This window comes from Pseudophryne corroboree, chromosome 6 (genome assembly GCF_028390025.1).
Source record: "Pseudophryne corroboree isolate aPseCor3 chromosome 6, aPseCor3.hap2, whole genome shotgun sequence".
Classification (NCBI taxonomy): domain Eukaryota; kingdom Metazoa; phylum Chordata; class Amphibia; order Anura; family Myobatrachidae; genus Pseudophryne; species Pseudophryne corroboree.
The window spans coordinates 823,371,411-823,386,498 of record NC_086449.1 but is presented as its reverse complement, the minus strand read 5'-3'; the positions used below and the strand labels follow the sequence as shown (position 1 = coordinate 823,386,498).

At 47.9% G+C, this 15,088-nt stretch overlaps 1 protein-coding gene across 1 annotated transcript; it reads left to right on the top strand.

Moving 5' to 3' along the window:
- The first annotated feature begins 429 nt into the window (after nt 1-429).
- LOC134934709 (E3 ubiquitin-protein ligase TRIM39-like) lies at nt 430-7,041 on the top strand. The gene is made up of 3 exons (XM_063930079.1): nt 430-554; nt 4,146-5,232; nt 6,856-7,041. Exons 1-3 carry the CDS (start codon nt 430-432, stop codon nt 7,039-7,041), a joined length of 1,398 nt encoding a protein of 465 aa, XP_063786149.1.
- Nucleotides 7,042-15,088: the final 8,047 nt, after the last annotated feature.

The following is a 15,088-nucleotide window of genomic DNA, read 5'->3' as shown; positions in this document are numbered from 1 at the left end:
AAGTGCAGCCGCAAGTGGGTTCACTACCTGTTAGATATTGTGTCTCAGGGATACAAGAAAAAATGCCCCCTCACCGATGGCCCTGACGGCTTCCCCTCACAAGAGGGAAACAGTGTGAACTGCATTTCACAAATTGTATATTGTGGTCAAGGTTCCCCTCATTCAACAAGGAGGGGATTATTTTTATTTGACCATGTTGTGGTCCCAAAACCAAAAGGTTTGGTCAGACCCATATTGAATTAAAATCCCTGAACATATACCTGAAAAGGGGGCAAGTTCTAGATGGCATCGCTTAGAGCGGTCATTGTAAGCCTGAAAGGGGGTTCGGGACATAAGGATGAATACCTTCAGGTCCCCATTTATCCACCTCATCAGGCGTACCTCAGTATTGCGGGTCGGGGATTGTCATTACCAGTTTAGACCAGGGTAATGGCGGAAGTGAGAGTGATCCTGTGGAAGCAAGGTGTCACTATTGTCACGTATTTAGAAGATCTCTACATAGAAGCGAGATCAAAAGAGCAGTTGCTGAACAGCGTATCACTTTCTCGGGAAGTGTAACGGTAACACGACTGAATTCTATATATTCCAAAGTCGCAGTTGGTTCCTACAGCTCATCTGCCCATCCTAGGCATGATCCTAGACACAGACCAGAAAGGGATTTATCTCCCAATAGAGAGAGCTCAGGAGCTCATGACACTGGTCAGAAATCTATATACACAAAGAAGGTGTTAGTGCATCACTGCACTCGAGTCCTGGGAAAGATGGTGGCATCATAAGAGGCCATTCCCGTCGGCAGGTTCCATGCGAGGACCTTCCAATGGGACTTACTGGACAAGTGGTCCGGATCACAGCTTCAGAAGCATCGATTAATCACCCTATCCCCCAGGGCCAGGGTGTCTCTCATGTGGTGGCTGCAGAGTTCTCACCTTCGCGAGGGCGCTGATTCGGCATTCGGGACTGGGTCCTGGTGGCCACGGATGCAAGCCTCCGAGGGAGGGGGGTGGGCAGTCACACAGGGAAGAAATTTCCAAGGTCTGTGGTCAAGTCAGGAGACTTGCCTTCACATCAATATCCTGGACCTAAGGGCCATATACAACGCCCTAGGTCAAGCGGAGACCCTGCTTCGCGACCAACCGGTTCTGATTCACTCAGACAACAGTGGCTCATGTAAACCGCCAAGGCGTTACAAGGAGCAGGGTGGCGAGGATGGAAGCCACCAGATTTCTTCGCTGGGCGGAGAATCACGTAAGCGCACTGTCAGCAGTGTTCATTCCGGGCAACTGGGAAGCAGACTTCCTCAGCAGGCACGGCCTACACCCGGGAGAGTGGGGACTTCATCAAGAAGTTTTCACGCTGATGGCGAGTCGGTGGGAACTGCCACAAGTAGACATGATGGCATCTCGCCTCAACAAAAAGCTACGGCAGTATGGCGCCAGGTCAAGAGACCCTCAGGCGATAACTGTGGATACGCTAGTGACACCGTGGGTGTTACAGTCGGTGTATGTATTTTCCCCTCGTCATCTCATACCCAAGGTACTGAGAATCATAAGGAAGAGAGGGGTGAGAACAATACTCATTGTTCCGGATTGGCCAAGAAGAACTTGGTATCCAGATCTGCAAGAGATGCTCACAGAGGACCCATGGCCTCGGCCTCTAAGACAGGCTTGGTTGCAACAGGGGCCCTGTAGGTTCCAAGAAGATGGAGCAAATATGTGTGTGAGTGGGTGTCTCCGTCGACGACGCCGACACCTGTTTGGATATGTGCTAAGGTGAATTTATTGCACCTGAGTTTGGAGAACGGACAGGAAATCTACCCATGTCAGTCCTTATGTCGCAGAGATCGTTAGAGTCTCTCAAGGTTCACTATCCAAAATAAGGGACGCTGAGATAGACACGGCGTTTGACTCCAGTGTAGACTACTATAATGTACAGTGTTCAATGTGACGGTTGAAAATTATCACCGTATATGGCAAAAAATATGTTGCTCGGTGTGAGGCCAGGAATGCTCCTACTGAGGAATTCCAGCTGGGCCGTTTTCTTTCACTTCCTACAATCGGGAGTGTCTTTGGGCCTAAGAATAGGATCCATTAAGGTCCAGATATCAGGCTTGGCCATTTAAAAAAAAAAAAGAACTGACTTCTTTTCCTGCAGTTCAGACCTTTGTAAGGGAGTGCTGCATATACAGCCCCCGTTTGTGCCTCCAGTGGCACCTTGGGATCTGAACGTGGTGTTGATTTTCTTGAAATCACATTGGTTTGAACCACTAAAATCAGTAGAGTTAAAATATCTCACGTAGAAGGTGGTCATGTTTTACTTTTTAGCCTTAGCTTTAGCTAGGCGTGTGTCGGAATGGGCGGCTTTGTCACATATAAAGCCCCTATCTGGTTTTTCATATGGACAGGGCAGAATTGCGGATTCGTCAGCAATTTCTGCTGAAGGTAGTGTCATCTTTTCATATGAAACAACCTATTGTGGTGCCTGTAGCTACCAGTGGCTGGGAGGATTCTGAGTTACTAGATGTAGTGCGGGCTTTGAAGAGTTATGTGGCCAGAACGGCTAAGGTCAGGAAAACGGAGTCGCTGTTTATCCTGTATGCATCCAACAAGCTGGGTGCTCCTGCTTCAAAGCAAACTATTGCTCGCTGGATCTGTGACACGATTCAGCAGGCTCATTCTGCGGCTGGGTTGTCGCATCCAAAATCAGTAAAGACCCATTCCACAAGGAAGGTGGGCTCTTCTTGGGCGGCTGCCCGAGGGGTCTCTGCATTGCAACTTTGCCGAGCAGCTACTTGGTTGGGTTCAAACACATTTGCAAAGTTCTACAGGTTTGATACCCTAGCTGAGGACCTTGAGTTAGCTCATTCGGTGCTGCAGAGTCATCCGTACTCTCCCGCCCGTTGGGGTGCTTTGGTATAATCCCCATGGTCCTTACGGAGTCCCCAGCATTCACTTAGGACGTTAGAGAAAATAAGATTTTACTCACCGGTAAATCTATTTCTCGTAGTTCGTAGTGGATGCTGGGCGCCCGTCCCAAGTGCGGACTTCTTCTGCAATACTTGTATATAGTTATTGCTTAACAAAGGGTTATGTTATGTTACATCAGGTTGTCTGATGTTTTGTAATTGTTCATACTGTTAACTGGGTTTGGTTATCACAAGTTATACGGTGTGATTGGTGTGGCTGGTATGAGTCTTACCCTGGATTCCAAAATCCTTTCCTTGTAATGTCAGCTCTTCCGGGCACAGTTTCCTTAACTGAGGTCTAGAGGAGGGGCATAGAGGGAGGAGCCAGTGCACACCAGTAGACCTAATTCTTTTCTAGAGTGCCCTATCTCCTGCGGAGCCCGTCTATTCCCCATGGTCCTTACGGAGTCACCAGCATCCACTACGGACTACGAGAAATAGATTTACCGGTGAGTAAAATCTTATTTTTGATAAAATGATATATGTTCTGGTCTCATGGGTGCAGTGCGAGTGGGTGTGAGAATGTGGGGAGCACGCTAATGTCCGATGTAAATGGCCCTGTTGGGCTTTGTCCTGGTGCTCTCTCCCTTGCAACAAACTGTAACTATGTATTTTTCATAAATGGAACTTGTGTAAAATGTGCACAATTAATACATTTCATCATATTAAATAATCTTTCCTATTTGCAGAATATGTACATTTTATGTCTCTTTATGTATGAGCTGTGCCCCTTTAGTGTAATATAACTGAGCCTGTAGCTATAACCAGAGTCACAGCTCCCCCTCCCCCTGTGTGCAGAATGTGGAACACACCCACTGGTATCTGAGTGTCAGAGACTTTCACTTTCATTTCTCTCTCCTGCTTCCAGCGATGGCGTCTGCTGATCTGAGACTGGAGCTGGACTGTTCCATCTGCCTGAGCATTTATACTGATCCTGTAACCCTGAGATGTGGCCACAACTTCTGCCGGGTCTGTATTGATCGTGTGCTGGATACACAGGAGGGGGCTGGAGTTTATACTAGAGATGAGCGGGTTCGGTTTTACTCGGTTTTACTCGGTTCTCAAAACGGCATCTAATTGGCTCACGGATGTCACGTGTTTTGGATAGCCAATAAGATTCGGTTTTGAGAACCGAGTAAAACCGAATCCGCTCATCTCTAGTTTATACCTGTCCTGACTGCAGAGCAGAGTGTCAGGAGCGTCCTGCACTGATACAGAACATTCCTCTGTGTAACATAGTGGGGAGGTTCCTGTCTACTCGACCAGATCAGGAGGAGACTGGGATCTTCTGCACTTACTGTGTGGACTCTCCTGTACCTGCTGCTAAATCCTGTCTGCTGTGTGAGGCTTTTCTGTGTGATAAACACCTGAGAGTACACAGCAAGTCAGCAGAACACGTCTTATGTGATCCCACCACTGCCCTGGGGAACGGGAAATGCTCCGTCCATAAGAAGGTCCTGGAGTATTACTGCACTGAGGACTCTCTGTGCATTTGTGTGTCCTGCAGTTTGGCTGGAGAACATCGGGGACACCATGTGAAGTCGCTGGATGAGGCCTCTGAAAAGAAGAAGGAAAAACTAGGAAATATTCTGCTGAGATTGTCCACAAATATAGAGGAGGCTGACCAAAGAATCTATAGTCTGCAGGAGCGCAGGAGAGAAGATCAGGAAAAAACATCCGGTGTAACAGAGAGAGTCACTGTCCTGTTTAGAGACATCAGGAGACAGCTGGAAGACCTGGAGAAGAGAGTCCTGAGTGAGATCTCCAGGCAGGAACAGCGCGTTTCACTCCCGGTCTCTGATCTGATCCAGCAGCTGGAAATAAAGAAGGACGAGCTGTCCGGGAAGATGCATCACATTGAGGAACTGTGTAACATGTCTGATCCAGTGATTGTCTTACAGGAACCAGACACAGGGGACTTGTGTGATACTGAGGACACAGAGAGACATGATAACCAGGTCCATGGTGCAGGAGATCTGGATGTGGGTCTCATCTCAGGGACATTACACACATTATCTGATATAATAACAGGTATAAATACAGGGATCTATGTGCAGGAAGATACAGACATATTACTGGATGTAGCCACAGCTAATAATAATATACAGATATCAGGTGACAGGAAAACTGCATCCAGGTCACATACTAACCAGAATCACCCAGTAACACCAGAGAGATTTCAGGATTATCATCAGGTTTTAGGCAACAGAGGATTCTCCTCAGGGCGACATTACTGGGAGGTGGATGTCAGTAAATCATATATCTGGAAAGTAGGGATATGTTATATCAATATAGACAGGAGAGGACCGCAGTCATACATTGGAGATAATAACAAGTCCTGGTGTGTGTATAGGTATAATAATCACTACTCAGTGATACATGACAGTAGAGAGATCCAGTTACCTGACAGTATCCCCTGTGACAGAGTGAGGGTATATCTGGATTATGAGGCAGGACAGATGTCCTTTTATTCTCTGTGTGACCCCATCAGACACTTATACACCTATACTGCCGCCCTCACTGAGCCCCTCCATGCTGCATTATGTGTATGGGCCGGGTGTATAACTATGTGGGGGACTCAAGAGAAATAATAATAAGAAATCGTAGTCAGGCCATTAATGGTTACTAACCATCAATGGCTATCCCTAATGTCCAGTGTCCAGTCTGGATGTGTTCCCTTGTTGGTGTCTTAGAAAGTTTAATTATAAATATACATTTCTGAGGGATTTCTTCACCTCTTACTCACTGGGTCTGATTCTGTGTCACGTGTATTGGCGATATCCACACAAATGGTCAATATTTTCCAACTCCACAAAGTTGCACTGCGCATAGAGTCGCAGGCCGATTGAGACACACGGCCTCGGAAGTGTACTGGGAAATGTATTCTACAGGCATTAGCGTAAAGGCCCACTGAGAGCTGTGATTGGCTGCAATATCTGTCTGTCAGCCAGTGAGCACCCTATTAGTGTAGTCAGTGCTACTTGTTGTGATGTGTATGTAGTGGATGAGTGGCAGTTATCTCTATAAAGCTCCTCCTGTTGGGAATTGTAGTCTAAGATTGTTTATATCAAACCTTCTAAAGAGGACAAGTGGAGGTGTTGCCCGTATCAACCAATCAGGTGCTAGCTATAATTTTTTTAGAATGTACTAAATAATAATAGCTAAAATCTGATTGGTTGCTTTAGGTATCACCTCCACGATGATAGGACATCCACTCTTTAGATGATAGGATAAGTGTAGTACAGCATTGTCTGTTTTCTTTATCACTGTTAGTGACCCGGGTCACCCACCATCTATATACAGTATGTGCACCAACAGGGCCATTACCAGATCTATATGTGAACCAAAAGGGCCATCACCAACTATATATGTGCACCAACAGGGCCATCACCAACTATATATGTGCACCAACAGGGCCATCACCAACTATATATGTGCACCAACAGGGCCATCGTCAGCTGAAAATTGTTAAAGTTGTTACTTAGTAATATAAATAATATTAGTTGGTGATAAGAATATAGAGGATGAGTGTTTTCTAAAAGTATCTACGGTATAAGGAAATGCAATAATATTAGCTAATTTACAAATCACTGTAGTGTGATACACTACAGTGAACGCTGTTGTTACTACATAAACACGTTTATTATTCTAGTTTCTTCTTATGTAAGATCTATTAATTTACCACACATATTGGTATATGAATCAGTAAATGAAGTGTTTGCAAAAGATTGTTTCCTTTTTGTCTGTGTATTTCCCAAATCTAGACCTCTGAGCGTTTTCACGTTTATAGAGGATCAATCGCAAATATTTTCTCCAATAATAAAGTTCAAGAAGAAAAGGTCTTTTATTCAGATGGGCTGTGTTGTGTTATTTATACCTGATTATACATTCAGTTCACCATGGGAGTCCCAGAGCCGACCTCTGGTGAGAAGAAACCTATCAAGAGCACCAACTACAACCAAGCCTCAGGTGGAGGTGTCAGGCTGAGAGAGAACGAGGAGAGTGCCACAAAATGCCACTCTGTGCCTACTTGTAGGGTCCAGTGGGGTCTTTGGGCAGCCTGCTCTCCTGCTGTGTAGGCTGGTGGCTCCAGCTCTTCTTCCCCAGCAGCAGTGTCTCCCATAGGGACGTGTGTGCCGCTTCCAGCATTAAAAGATTTGTGCACAAAATGTGGCATCACATTGGCACTAAGTTTAAATCCCCTATTAATAGAAGGCTCTAGGCACTGGCCAAGTGGCAGGGTATTATATCACATCACATCCAGCGTTTGTTAATCTATATTATTGCCAGCTGTGCTTCTGTTATACTCCCATGCCATCACCTCCAAGGAGCAACTAGAGGGCTGGACCTGCAGACGCCCGGCAGCAAAGCCCATCCCGCAGCGGTTCTTGGCAAAGGCCTGGGGTCCATAAGACTCTGCACCTCGAACCTGCCAGCACCAATCCTGGTTTGACGGCATCCTACCCGCCCAGCATGTGATAGAGAGAAATATAACACAAATCCACCTTCATATATACAATATATACTGTATTACACGCCCTCTTGTACTGTAGGTGCATACCACTCAAGGGGGCATTATGTATTATTATTATCCTATAGAATAAAAGGCTAACGCTGTTCCTCCTCTCTATGGGGGGGATTCAAGTGTTTTGCGCGTCGGTAGCCACTAGATGGCGCCCGATGGAGCAATTGTTGCGTGTACAGCTGTCGTCTCTGACATTACTAGGCAACTATTAGAATACGTACACACAAAGTGCGGATAGATAGTAATAATTAAGGGCAGTATGCATTGATATATTCACAGTAATCATAATCTGTTTTTACATTAGTTTATAATAAGCAAATATAACAAGCATATAGGTGCGGCCCCATACACCTAGCGTCTTTACGCCACGTGCCTCTGAGTTCCTCTGAGAGGAGCAGCACACTGTATTTTTCCTTAAACTTTGCGTTTTATTTGCATCGCGGAAACACCAGTCGCCGGGTATCAGAGACGCTGGGCTGTGACTTTAATTGTACAGGAGTTAGTGTTACACACCTACAGAGTCTCAGATGAAGCACAGCAGAACTTGGCATGAGGAAAGGCGCAGCCGGTGCATTGCAGCACCTCTTATGCAGCTTCAGACTCACACACAGGGGTACACATGTCATACATCACCTTCATCAGCGTAATCCAGCAGAGTATTTTTGATGTTCCCAGTTGTTTTTTGTGTCTGAATAAGTCTCACATTTTAAACGAGAAAGACGCTCAGCCCAGAAACTGAAACTGATGAGTAAAAAGTGAAGTGACTGCAAGAAATCTGCAACTTGCACTTTACGCCCGAGTACAGCCCACCCGTACTACTACAAAGCGAAACAGGTGTAATGTGTATCGGGAAGAGGCAGGGCTACCTTAACAGCAGTGTAGGCCATACTTGCCTACTCTCCCGGAATGGCCGGGAGGCTCCCGAAAATCGGGTGACCCTCCCGGCCCCCCGGAAGAGCAGGCAAGTCTCCCGATTCGTGGGGTCCCCCCTGCCCGTCCGCCCACTTAGTGTGTAAAGTGGGCGGTCCGGGCAGTTGATGACGCGTTTCTTGCTGAATCGCGTCATCATAGCCACGCCCCCTGCAGTGTAATGCCGGTGATCGCCGCATTACAGAGCGGGGGACCGGGCTTAAAAGAGGCATCGTCATGACCCGCCCTTGCTCCGACCTTTCTCCGCCCCCGCCTCCGGACCACCCTCTCCACGACGTCACAGCCTCCCCTGCCCGGCCTCTGAGCCGACCTGGCTGCTCTCTCCCGCAGAGAGCAGCCAGAATGTAGGTAAGTATGGTGTAGGCCCCTGGGCAAAGCAGTGCACTAGGGCCCCGCTCCAGTGGTAGGGGTGGGGGGTGCTATCAGCGGCAGCTTTGATGTCCTGCGGGCGGTAAGGGGTGTTCTATCTTCCGCTCAGCATGTAGGACCTGGAGTAGTAATTTCTGCTAATTACTCCTTTACTGCACAGATGGTGGGAGATGGGGCGGGAGGGAGAACACTAAACTGTAGTAGGGGGCATTGGGCTGAATGAAGGGGTCCCGGTACATGACTTCCAGGGTGGTAGGAGGTGTTTAATACACAGGGGAGGGGTGGATAGTGGAGTGGGCTTTATATTCAGCATTTTCCGGTGGGAGGGCAGATTGCTTGACTGCAGATATCTCCAGTTCCTGGAAATAGATTTCTTAGCTTTCAGTGGGATGCACAACTGGAGAGTTCCTCCTTTCAGGGGGTACTGGGGACACCTTTCAGGAGGTACTGGGGACACCTATCAGGAGGTTCTGGGGACTTGGGGATCAGACATCCGGAGCCAGAGCAATCTACCAACGAAAATATAAAACTGCATACCAGGTGTGTGGAGCTGGAGCAGGGACCGGCTGCTGGAAGGATAATATCTCTGGTTCTGAGCATTATAGAGACAAGCTGCCAGTGTCCACCGAAAGGGGAGAGTCCCAGCTTTTGCAGTATACCCTCAGAAAAACTCTAATATCCCTTTCAGACATAGGACCCAGGAATTTCCCTGCTTCAGACCGGGATTTTCACCTCTGAAAAATCCCGGGCTTTTGCTGGGACCCCCTTTCACACTAAACCTGAGACCTAAGAAATTCCCAGGTCGACCCCTTTCAGACATAAGCCTGGTCTGCCCTGACAGCCAGGTCAGACCAGGCTACGTTCATGTCACACACACACACACACACACACACACACACACACACACACACACACACACACTGTTACCAGTGGCGGATTTAGCGGGGGGCGATTAGGGCGAACGCCCCCCCTAAACATACCGGCACCGGGATGGATGGCCGGGTCCCGCGCGACGATCATCAGCGCAGGGCCGGCCCGACATTGTGCGCCAGACACAGGAGGGCTCAGTGACTGACGTCACGCACTCTCTGCTGCGGCTACCCGTCCACCTGACACAGGCTGCTCTCCGCATGGGAACCCATTACAGGGCAGTTTAACATGTGACGCCAGCTGCTTCCGGCCCGGGCCCTGTCAGACTGAGCACATTGGACAGCCGCCGAGTGCCGGAGCTCCAGCGCATTCACCAAAGTCTCCTCTCCTGCACCATCAGTCACTGTGGTGTGCTGGGAGAGGAGCCGAATGAGACTAAAGAAGGTTGGTTGGAGGCACTGACATTTAAATTAGATAGAGATTGCAGGTGTCGACATCGCAGTGAGATAATCACAACTGTGCACCTCCGGAGCAGAGCTAAATAGCTTACCCCTGCTGCTGGACGAAAGAAGATAAGAGATTATAATTTCTTTCATCCAGCAGCAGGGGTAAACTATTCAGCTCTGCTCCGGAGGTGCACAGTTGTGATTACCCCACTGTGATGCTGGCACCTGCACTCTCTACCTCAGTCACAGATGTGACTGGAGGCAGGGGAGCAACTAAGCCGTGCTGCGGGAGGTACTATGCAGGCAATGCTGCAAGGGTCGGGGCGGTATCGGTCTCTGTAGGCACTATTGGCATCAGGCAACCAAAATGCCTGGCAGGTCACTGGGGGGGGGCCTGTAGCAGTAGTGTGGTGATAGGGGCTCATTGGGCTACCGGGCGGGAGATTTGGACACTTCCCATCAGCAGCTGCTGTCACACAGATTCAACTCCTCCCTGAGCATCAATGACCCTGATCTTCCTGCCTGGTGGCTGGACCCTCCCCCGAGACCAGCAGCCACTGTACAATATTCAGCTGCGGATCATCCCGTTGGACTTCCTTCCTCCCCGGCTGCCAGCTCCCTCCCAGGGTGAGTACATTCTAGTTTTCATCCTAACTCTAAAAATACAGTTTATCAAATATAGGTCTCAGTCAGATGTGGTCCCCCCCTCCTCTCCACCCTTCCGTCTCTTTCTCCCCCCTCTTGCTATCCCGCCCCCTTTCCCTCTGCACCCTTCCTCGTCTCTTTCTTTCTTTCCCTCTCCGACCCCCCCTTTTCCCTCCACCCTTACCTCTCTTCATCCCACCCTCTGTCTCTCTCTCTCTCTTTCTCCCTGTCCCTATGTCCCTGCTGTCACTCTCCCTGCATTTTGGCTCATTCTGTTTGCTATAATGTGAATTTTGGATCATTCTGTGTGCTATAATGTGAACTTCGGCTCATTCTGTGTGCTATAATGTGATTTTTGGCTCATTCTGCGTGCTATAATGTGACTTTTGGCTCATTCTGCGTGCTATAATGTGACTTTTGGCTCATTCTGTGTGCTATAATGTGAATTTCGGCTCATTCTGCGTGCTATAATGTGACTTTTGGCTCATTCTGTGTGCTATAATGTGAATTTCGGCTCATTTTGCATGCTATAATGTGAATTTTGGCTAATAGAGTGTACTGTAATGTGAATTTCGGCTCAAACCGTGTGCTATAATGTATACCATTGTTGTCCTATTACTGATGCCATCACAGGATCTATTAAAAGAAATTTGTATTTATATAAAGCTTTTTTTCCTGCTAAAATAAATGTATTTAACTTTTTTTCTCTCTGAAAGTGGACTGGTAGTCCAAATCTGGCTTGCACGATTGTGCATGTGTGATCTACGAATGTGCAGATGCATGCAGGAATGGCGATTCGCCAGTCTGTATCACCAGTGTGCAGGGTTCTCGCCACATCTGGCAACATTTTGATAGTAATGGCAACAATAGGAAATTTTTAGAAGTGAATGGGAGGGGCATTTGTAAGTGGGAGGAGCTATGATTAGGGGGAGGAGTCATCATTCTTAAACTGCCCCCCCTAAAAGTTAAGTCTAGATCCGCCACTGACTGTTACATTTACACACACGTCTTACATATACACGTCACACTCAAACACACACATGCATGTAATACACACACACACACACACACACACACACACACACACACACACACACACACACACACACACACACACACACACACACACACACACACTCCAACAGGCTGCCTCCCTGTTTTTTGGCTGCACCAGTTGCTTCAACTACTCACAGCAGCACAGACTACAGTAGCCGGCGCACGCCCCCTTTTCACTCCGGCCCCCTCCAGGCAGCCCTGCCAATCAGGTGCGACCTGGGAGTAAGGTCCTGGGTCGTACCTTTCAGACCTAAGCCGGCGTGAGTCTCAGGAAAAACCCAGGTCAATTGCAGGGTTGGCGACCCGGATCACGTTCCCAGGTCGGGGCCTTTCAGACATACCAAATTCCTGGGTTGATGGCGATGCGCGTTCATGTGCAAAATCCCGGGAATTTGGAGCATGTCTGAAAGTGGTATTAGTCAGACAGAACCCATGATATCTGGCTGGGAAGAGCAATTACCCGGCTCGGATGGGGACCACTGCTTTAAAGTCAGATATTTCCGGTTCCCCAGGGCCGATTTTAAAAATCTGGTTCCCCTGGAAAAAGGGGACTCTCAGCTACCAGACTAGGGCCCTTATACTCCTTGGGCATCTGCTTATTGAGCCCCTGCGGGGGGGTGGTTGTGGTGGTGGTGGTTGTGGTGGTGGGGGGGGGGGGTGATTGAGGGTTAGCTGCACAATTAGAGATGTGCGCCGACCCCGTGTTTTGGTTTTGGATCTATATATCCTTCATGTTTTGGATCTTTATTTGGTTTTGCCAAAACCGCCCTTGTGTGTTTTGGTTTTGGATTTTTTTTTCAAATCATAAAAACAGCTAAAATCACAGAATTTGGGGGTAGTTTTGTTCCTACAGTATTATTAACCTCAATAACAGTCCACTTATTTCCATTTGAGTTTGACCACCTCACACCTCACAATATTGTTTTCCTCTAATTTAGGCCAAAATTGCCCCGAGGTAGCTGGATGACTAAGGGGGTAATTCAGATCTGATCGCTGCTGTTTTTGCACAGCGGGCGATCGGATCCTAACTGCGCATGCATATGCACCGCAATGTCACGTGCGTCGGACAACAGCAACCGGCATCGCTGGCCAGCGACGTGATGGTGCGGAAAAGCCGAACGCACGGGCGTTCACAAGGTGATTGACATGAGGAGGCCGTTTGTGGGTGGTAACTGACCGTTTACAGGGAGTGTCAGGGAAAACACAGGCGTGTCCAAGCGTTCTCAGGGAGGGTGTGTGACGCCAGCTCCGGCCCCGATCAGCCTGTTCTCATCGCACTGGAGGAGTAAGTCCTGGGCTGCACAGAGACTGCACACAGTGGGTTTTAACAGCTCAGTGTACACATGGGATCGCACACTTGCATTGCGAAAATACACTCCCCCTGTAGGCAGCGACTATCTGATCGCAGGGCTGCAAAAAACGCAGCCCAGCGATCAGACCTGAATTAGTCCCTAAGCTAAGCGACAGCAGTGGGCGGCACATGTGGCAGTTCAACTTCCAACATGGCACATCTAGGAAACAGAAGGGCACTGCAGTGGCAGACAGGGTGGCAGTTTAAAAAACTATATATATAAATATATAGTATATATAAATGTTTGTCATCTACACAAGATTACAGTCAGCAATGCTCCATACAGGGCATAATGCAAAGAAAAGAGGTGCAAGAGGGAATTGTCCTTAGACCCTCCCTTGTGTTGTATTATATTAACCGCAGACAGAGAGGGGGGATGCTTCCCCCCCCCCCCCCCCCCCCCGGTATACCCCCCAGCACACTAAAAATTACCTGTAACCATATCTGAGCCTATCTGGTAATAGAATTTCAGAGAAATTGGTCGCATGCGTTTGCAAAGACATGTTTAGCTGCTGAGCCGCGCCAAGGCTTCTCCGATAACAGCAGTCCTAACACTACATAATAGCAGTGCCCACATAGGGACATGGATCCCTAGGATCTCCCATTAGCACTACAAGGAGCAGCATGCCTTCCAAATGCTGCTCCCATTCAGTGCCTTCCCACACATTCAGACAAACAGTGGCAGTTGCTCAATCATTCCTGGAGATAATTATTTATCAGGTGCTAGAAAAGTGGAAGGGTCACAAACAAACTGCAGACAGAGAGGGGGGATGCTTTTTCCCTCCCTGGTATCCCCCCGCAGCACACTAAAAATGACCTGTAACCATATCTGAACCTATCTGGTAATAGAATTTCAGAGAAATTGGTCGCATGCGTTTGCAAAGACATGTTTAGCTGCTGGCCGCATCAAGACTTCTCCGATATCAGCAGTCCTAACACTACATAATGGCAGTGCCCACATAGGGCCATGTGATTTGTCTACAGTAATGCCTCATGATAAAGGCTCATACTAAAACGCATCCGTGTAGCGTCACAATACTTGTATGAATATTACACTGCAGTATGACCAGCAGCGTCACAATACTTGTATGAAATTGGGGTACGGCCTGCAGTGTCACAATACTTGTATGAGTATTACACTGCGGTCTGATCTGCAGCGTCATAATACTTGTATGAATATTACATTGTGGTCTGATCTGCAGCGTCACAATACGTGTATGAACATTAAGCTGCAGTACGACCTGCAGTGTCACAATATGTGTATGAAGATTACACTGCGGCACGGTCTGCAGCATCACAATACTTGTATGAATATTACACTGCGGTACAGCCTACAGTGTCACAATACTTTTATAAAATTGGGGTACAGCCTGCAGAGTCACAACACGTGTATGAATATTAAGCTGCAGTATTACCTACAGCGTCACAGTACTTGTATAAATGTTACACTGAGGTACAGCACAGAAAAAAAACAATAAAAAAAAAACTTTTTAAACATATTTGTAACTTTTAACTTTTTTTTACATTGGAACAGAGCACCTGCATGGACACAGCAGCCCATGGAGGACACAGCAGCCCATGGAGGACAAAACAGCCCCTGGAGGACAAAACAGCCCCTGGAGAACAAAACAGCCATTGGATTTGCAATGTTCGGGTGGATCCTCTTCAACCCGCTCATCTCTATGCACAATGTTTGCCATATGGGTGTGATGCACTAGAACTGGCTACTAGGGAACACTGGATGCTTAGGAAATGCTACTGAGTGAAGTGGTGAAACTAGTGAGTGGTGGGCCCAGGTGCAACAACCCCACCCTCCCAAGCCCCCAACTCATCACTGTACACCCCCATCCCAGTGGATAGCAGTCACCCATTACATACTGTATATGACCACCATATAATACAGACAGTATCAATAATTGCAATGTACCACAGAC

Excerpts from the sequence above, each read along its gene's own strand:
- LOC134934709 (XM_063930079.1), top strand. The coding sequence starts at position 430 with ATGGCGGAAGTGAGAGTGATCCTGTGGAAGCAAGGTGTCACTATTGTC. Across the intron at positions 555-4,145 it reads GTATCACTTTCTCGGGAAGT|AGCAGAGTGTCAGGAGCGTC; the intron begins GTAACGGTAACA and ends TCCTGACTGCAG. Across the intron at positions 5,233-6,855 it reads GTAAATCATATATCTGGAAA|TTCACCATGGGAGTCCCAGA; the intron begins GTAGGGATATGT and ends TTATACATTCAG.